The sequence below is a fragment of the Perca flavescens genome, chromosome 3 (genome assembly GCF_004354835.1).
Source record: "Perca flavescens isolate YP-PL-M2 chromosome 3, PFLA_1.0, whole genome shotgun sequence".
Lineage (NCBI taxonomy): Eukaryota > Metazoa > Chordata > Actinopteri > Perciformes > Percidae > Perca > Perca flavescens.
The window spans coordinates 472,612-479,970 of record NC_041333.1 but is presented as its reverse complement, the minus strand read 5'-3'; the positions used below and the strand labels follow the sequence as shown (position 1 = coordinate 479,970).

The 7,359-nt window shown below is 38.7% G+C and overlaps 1 protein-coding gene across 1 annotated transcript; it reads right to left on the bottom strand.

Annotated features, from left to right (window-relative positions):
* Nucleotides 1–214: 214 nt before the first annotated feature.
* Nucleotides 215–2,561, bottom strand: aldoca (aldolase C, fructose-bisphosphate, a). The gene is made up of 8 exons (XM_028573212.1): nt 2,450–2,561; nt 2,064–2,275; nt 1,826–1,880; nt 1,571–1,731; nt 1,405–1,488; nt 1,095–1,269; nt 787–986; nt 215–307 (listed from the first exon to the last, which is right to left on the bottom strand). Exons 1-8 carry the CDS (start codon nt 2,559–2,561, stop codon nt 215–217), a joined length of 1,092 nt encoding a protein of 363 aa, XP_028429013.1.
* Between the last annotated feature and the right edge of the window lie 4,798 nt (nt 2,562–7,359).

Below are 7,359 nucleotides of genomic sequence, written 5' to 3'. Positions count from 1 at the left end.
TAAAGCAAAACATCTTTTATTCAATACATGCTTTAGAAATACCCAAGCCCATGTTCCGATTGCCCTCATTTGTCAAGGCAGGAATTTGTTTTCATGTAACATCATCATGAGTGTCAGAATTCTGAAATTACCTAATTATCTACATTATAATTCCTCCTTTTTATGGTAATAGAAGAAAATAGACTGCTAATTGAAACGTGGCTTTTCCATGTACTCAGTATGCATGACAGGAACCATAGCTGCGCTGGCCAGCCTCACCGTAGTTCTCTCCTCCAGGGTACTTCCCCTGACATGCCAGACTGTTCACCTGGAAACAAACACTGGTTAGTGGTTGGGGTAGGGGGAGAAATTAATTCAGCATAGTATTATCGCAATACTTTCTGTGGCAATACTGTATCGATTCACAGACAAGTATCAACCTTTTATTATAAAAATTGCACATGAGAATTTAACTTTTTAGGTACTAGAATAACTAAATCTATTGCTTTTTCAGTTTCCCATTTTGCAGCAATGAAATTGTAATGAGGTGAACAAACAGAGAAATATATCTATTTAGATAAAACATGTTGACAAAGTTTTTCAAGTAATAATTCCAAGTTGTAAAAAAGGTCATTGATTATTCCTCATTTAGCTGACGCTTTTATCCAAAGCAACAAATATCAACAACATATCGCAGAATATCGCAATAATATTATTGTGACACATTGTCGTGTTAATATCGTATCGGGGGGCCTCTGGTGAATACCACCCCTAGTAGTAAAGTAAAGTATCAAGAGGTAGACGTACCTCTGCTCTCTTGATGAACTGCTCAGTGGCGGCTTTCTCATTCTCTTTATGTCCTCTCCAGGCTCTGAGTGCAGACGCCTGCAGGGCTCGTCCGAAGGAGAACGTTAGGGTCCAGGGTTTGGCCAGAGGGCAGTTGTTGATGGCATTGAGGTGGACAGAGGCCTCTTCTTCACTCTGACCGCCTGAGAGAAAAGCCACTCCTGTGGTGGACAAAAGAATATCATTTTACTTTCATTTTGCTGCTGCAAACGTCAAACATATTTGCGTAAAATAAAATCCTCTCCAGACAGGACCGTGCTCTGGGTTACCTGTGACAGCTGGTGGGACAGTGCGGCGCAAGGCGGTGACAGTTGCCATAGCAACCTCCTCTGGGCTGTACTTGGTGGGGCAGCTGTGTCCAGAGGTAACCATGTTGGGTTTGAGGATAGTACCTTCCAGGTACACATGGTGGTCCGACATGGCCTTGTACACTGCAGTCAGTACCTGCAACACACAGATAGTTTCACCAAAGAGACAGCAGACAGGTACTTCCCTTCCTCTCCATCTCACTTCTTACTCTTGTAGTAACAATGTCACACACCCATGCACATGCTGTATGTAAGAAAAAAAGAAACCCACCTTCTCAGTGATGTACTGGCTGCGTTTCAGGTCATGATCTCCATCAGGCAAAATCTCCGGCTCTATAATGGGCACGATGCCATGCTGACCGAAGGGAAAAGATTATCAGAACAAAACAGATGCATAACATACATGTATAGCCATGGTTATAATATGAGGTTCTGACCTGCTGGCAGATACTGGAGTAGCGTGCAAGAACATTTGCATTTTCTGTTATAGCCAGTTTAGATGGATTGGTGTCACTGATTTTAAGCACACAGCGCCACTTTGCAAAGACAGCTCCATCCTTTTTATACTGCGCACAGCGCTCCGACAATCCATCCAGACCTGTGGAAAAGGTTAAAAAATGATTGATAGTTTAGCTTGTAATATGCGTTCCTTTTTGTGAATGTGAGTGATGTCAGAGTTGTTTGTGTCTGACCCTGTGTGGTGGTTTCTCCACAAGTTCCTGCCAGGGGGACGACACCCTTGTCAACCTAGGAATAAGGAACAGTGAAGTGACAGTCGTGTCAAATTCTCATATACAGAAACAATTAATAATCAGCACAGAATGCATTGCCATAATGATAAATATTTGATCAGAAAATCCACCTAATACCACATGGGTTGGTACAATTTGATGCTCCACATTTATGTTATTTGGAACTAAACTGCCACACCTTGATGCCGACCATGATGCCCCTGTCCCTGATCATCTTGACAAAGGCTACGCCGTTATCAGTGTGCTGATACAGCGTCTCATGGAAGAAGATGACCCCTCCAATGCAGCCGTTGATGCGATCGTCTGCACTAAAGAGAATCTGCCGGTACTGTCTGCGGTTCTCCTCTGTGTTCTCCACCCCGACCTGAGCCAGCCGCTTAGCCATGCTGCCTGAAATGAACATATGTGTTGTGCATATGATATGTTAATAACCATACTATGCACTCTATGAACTGGATGGTGTTTATCAGTGACAGGACTGACTGTTGAGTGTGATTATCTCAGTGTAACATCAATGGCATACGTGTTGTCTACAGTTTGCAGTAAAGGAAGGGTGCTACAGACCGACAGACTCGTCTGCAGCCAGGATGCCCTTCCCTGGAGAAACTATGCGTAGAGCAGTCTCATGTAGCTCCCTCTTCTGCGCCTCGGAGAGTGTGGGGGACTGGTGCGTCATCCCGAGTGCCTGATTGTCCTACAGCCTCTGGTAGAAGATGCAACCTCATGATTGTATTTTTTTCGTCTTCACATTAACAACCATAAAAAGACAGAAGTTATCCATTTATGAAGTTTGTTAAGACAGAAAATGCCTTCATTGGGTCATGAGGGCTGAACCTGCTCAGCTTCTATGCTGTTCTAAAAAAAAGAAAACCATCAAGTGTCTGGATATTCAAGCCAGCCATAAAACTTTGAGTGCACGATTATTTGATAGTGGAAAGAAAAGATTGAGTACACCCTTTGATTGTAGGTCATATGAATTAAACCACTCATAACTGAACAAATACCATAATTATTAAGTTAAGGTTTATTTTTTTTAAATTGATCCTTAGAGGTGAAACTCACATGTCAGAGTAGCACAAGAAGCAGACTAACGAGGTAGGAAACTGATAAAAACAGAGACATTTTGATGGTGTAAAAGATCAAGTGAAGTTTTAGAGCAACACTTCAGTATCAGTAAATTTAAATAAGATCGAATATGAAGTCCAAATCCTTCTAACTGCCCTCAGTGCAGTTCTATTTACATCAACTTGCTAAAAGCTGCTGATATTAATGACAACTAATACATTCGACAATTCATATTTGATACAGGTGCATATAGATTTGCCCACTGAAGTCAGTGATATAACCCGAAAGTTAAAAAAAGAGATGAGCAGTTCAGGTTCTTACCTGACAGAAATCCAATGTGTCTTGTCCACTGATGTGATGAACACTGACTAGAGACTCTCAGTCAGCTTTAGTTTGTACCCAGAAGTATGTCACACCTCATAAGCCGACACCCCTGGGCGGCGCTTGTACACCCACATCTGCCCCACATAAATTAGAAGATTTTTGATGAATCATTGTTCTATTTAAATAAAGACAGCTGTTTTTTTGTCTTGCAGATGCTTGTTTTTCATGCTGATATGGCCACCTTAGCATTTCTTCAGTCACTCAATCTCAATGTAATTCTTCTAAACTTGCCGTGTTGGTGTAAATTGGAAGTCCACAAGTATTTTACAAATGTAAGTTTTGCATACATGCTGTAGTGTTTTAACTGTGTCAACTTTGTGAAATCATGTATTCTGTCAGCACCCTCTATGCCTATAGCAACCTAATTTAAGCGTTGAACCATACCCCATGGCGTGCTATTTTTATTTTAATTAGTAACAACGTGCCCAGAGGAAGGTTTCAAGTCTCTTGATAATATGGTCTTCATCCTCCAATTCTCAGGGGTGTTTCAGTCTCAGAGCAATTCATGCACATGGTGGGTTCGTTTTCGCGAGCTTTAAACTGTAAAGAATGTGATGGAATGGCTTCAGAAATAGAAATCATTTTCAGGTTCCAGTCAATGTAAATGAACATGGTGAAATGGCCCAAATTAGACCAAAATGAGGTCAGCTAAATCATTTCCATTTTGAAGACAGATATTTCTTTTTTCTACTTTGTGTTGCATCTGCTCACACATATAAATATAGAAGCTGGTTCTTTTATATACAGTGTGAGACAATGTTTGTTTTAAAATGTTAACAAAGAGACATTAAATGATGCAATTACATTTCTGCAAGCTAAACAGGATCATATATATGTTTCAAATTTAAATTGATTGTTGAATTATGTTGAGCTGCATCGTTACATGATACGCTCCGTTCAGGAAACTCATGTGTTCTGTCATATAATGTTACTATTTGGTCAGACTCAGTGCAACGGGCTCGCCTGCATTTCAGGGGACTCCTCTCTTCACCATTGTGGGTCAGTGTGCCTCTGAAACTAGATATGGGTCACTGGACTGCCTGCCACTACACAGACATGGTGGACCTGTCTAAGACAAGGGCCTGAGAGGAAATCCAATGTCAGGAGGTAGTGGGAGGAGGAGTCGGTGCACTCCCTTTTCAGAAAGATGCAGGTTTAAATAGATACGTGACTTCAACAAGTACAGCAATTATACGTGGCTGCCCCCACCGGGGCTCTCGGCTTTTTTCTTTGTTACCTAATTAAAAACATTTAATGATTGTACTTTATCTAGTCCTCAATTTTCTGTCCTATTAAGCTTGTCCTCGATGGGTTTGTGAGCGCTCCTATAAATAGGTCGACCGAGGCTGAAAGTTGGCCATAATGTATCCAGGTACAACATTCACACAAAAAACTGGTTTAGATTAAGCATTAAACATTGTATGTTTTAGTGTGAAACAGCATACAACATTTATTTATTTCACATTGGTGTCACTGAACCTGCAGAAACATTTCAAATAGACCATTGACAGGAGCTCATTGTTCTTTATAAGTATGATTGATGAAGGTTGTTAAAAAAAAAGAACCCTAATGGCCCTAATGTTAATTATTATTCATTTATTTTATTTTAGCCGAAAAGTTGTCATGCAAGCTGCATTATTGCACAGTTTCAGTGCACTCCAAATTCTATATCTAATTTGCAACTGCCCTTGAGATTGAATGCTCAGCTCTTGAGCAAACAATCACCACAAGGTCCAATCAATAGTTGTTCTGGAGCTTTCGACTATATTACACAATCTTGACAGGTCTATTTGATTAATATAGCCCAATATCACAAAATATAAATTTGCCTCAAGGGGTTTTACAGTCTGTACAGCATTTGATACTCTTTGTACTTTGACCCTCCATTTGGATAAGGAAAAACTACCCCAAAACAAATCACCTATAACGGGGAAAAACTCTAGTGCAACAAGTGTCATGAAATTGTCGGTGTTCAAATAAGCACTTTAAGGTATGTGTAGTATTTAAAGAACGTTGCAGTACAAGAGAAATAATAAAAGTTTGATTTTCACCATTTAAACAGTAAAACACAATTCACACTTCACACAGGATTTAATGACTACTCTTAATGAAGATGCACATAAATAGTATTTCAGCATTTGTAGCGACTGCTTTTGGTGATGAGGTAATATTCAAACAATTAATACAAGTGCATGTGAGAGTAGCTCATAGATCATAACTGTACCAAAGAGTACAAAATGTTTTATTTCAAAATGTAAGGATAAACCTCTTGAAATGATCTGATATACTGTAAAGCTTTGACGTAAATGTACAGCTAAAATCTCACAGTATCTTACTTAACGTCATACAAGATCATACTGTAAATGGCAATGCATTCTGGGAGAAAATAATATTACAGCACTATCTGCGAATGTTACTGATTACAGGTATTTACTGTTAATACCAATGCATCTTGGGAAAATAAAGGAAAAGGCGGGAATTACACTGCATATTACTGTAAATTTGAATACAGTAAGAAATGTCTACGTGTAGTTACAGTAAAATACCTTAACATTTAAAAACAGTATGCTTACTGTGAATTACCAGTAGTTTACTGGCCAAGCTGCTGCCAGGATATTACTGTCCATTTACAGTGAAAAGGTTTACAGTGATTCCAATACTGTAAATAAACAACAAATAATGATGATCATTTTTTTTTGTTATCAAATTTTTATTGTTTTAGCATCGGTTAAACATGACTTATAACGACTAAGACAAACAATCAGCAATCACGCCAGTACGAAATAAAAATGAATAAATCAATGATAAAAAAAAAAAAATAAATAAAAAAAAGTCTATAAAGGGCACTATATCAGTGGGATAACAAAAGATACAGAAAAATTATATAAAATAAATAAATAATAAACAAACCTACAGAACATATTTCAAAATATCAAAATATACACAAATATATTTAAGTACTACAGATTATTAGAATTGTTAGAAAATATCCATAAAAAAAAGGTGGATAATAATTAAACCAGTAGAGTAGAGCTGAGAGAAATCTATGACAGTTGAAATATGAATAATAACGAGGAAAACATAAATGAACCAGATGAACAAGAGCAACAAAAATAAAACAAAATGACCATAAAACCAGAGAAAGGGGGGTATAAATTCAACTCAATAAACCCTTTGAGTTTTACCAATGTTTGGGCCCAGAGTCTAATGGTGTCCTCTCTAGCGCCATGAATGCGTGCAGTGGACAATTCGAGATACACCACATCTATAAATGTGAGAACCCAATACTGCTTATTAAGAGAATGTGGAGGTTTCCATCTCGTTGCTACTATTTTCTTAGCGGCTGTCAAACCAGCTAAAAACACTCGTTTCTGAGTTTTGTTAAGTTGGATATCAGAAAGATCATCTAAAATAAAAACAGAGGGGGCCGAAACATTTAATAAAGTGGACAAACTTTCTTTAATCATATTCCAAAAGTAAGCAACCCCAGGGCATTCCCAAATCATGTGAAAAAAAGTACCAATTTCCCTTGTATGGCACAGCGTACAATTAGGATCAGGTTTAAGCTTCATACTATAGAGTTTACGTGGAGTCATCTAAGTCCTATGAATAAAATTAAAATGGATTTGTTGATGATCCGGATTCCTTGAGGCATGCATTACCATAGCCCAAACACTGTCCCAATTAAAACTGGGGGAAAGGTCCGGAATATCTGCCCGCCAAGAAGAGTCTATTGTCAGAGGAGGAAGCATTTTTTCCAGAAAAAAGTTATATAATTTAGAAACCAAACATCTTGTACCCCGGGTCTCACGTAACACTTTAAGTAAAGGGTGGTCTTTAAGAGGAGCCAACCAAGGGACCCCATAAGCCTTCATGGCTGCCCTCAACTATAAGTAAAAAAAAAAGGTAGAGCTCTGAAGGTTAAATTGAATGGAAAGTTCTTCAAAGGAGTGAAGGCCTTTGTCACCCATTAAATCACCCAAGGAGTGAATTCCTTTGTCGAACCACTGACGACACTGGCCAAT

Excerpts from the sequence above, each read along its gene's own strand:
- aldoca (XM_028573212.1), bottom strand. The coding sequence starts at position 2,561 with ATGACGCACCAGTCCCCCACACTCTCCGAGGCGCAGAAGAGGGAGCTA. Across the intron at positions 1,732-1,825 it reads TGGAGAAACCACCACACAGG|GTCTGGATGGATTGTCGGAG; the intron begins GTCAGACACAAA and ends CCTTTTCCACAG. Across the intron at positions 1,270-1,404 it reads GCCAGTACATCACTGAGAAG|GTACTGACTGCAGTGTACAA; the intron begins GTGGGTTTCTTT and ends TGTGTGTTGCAG.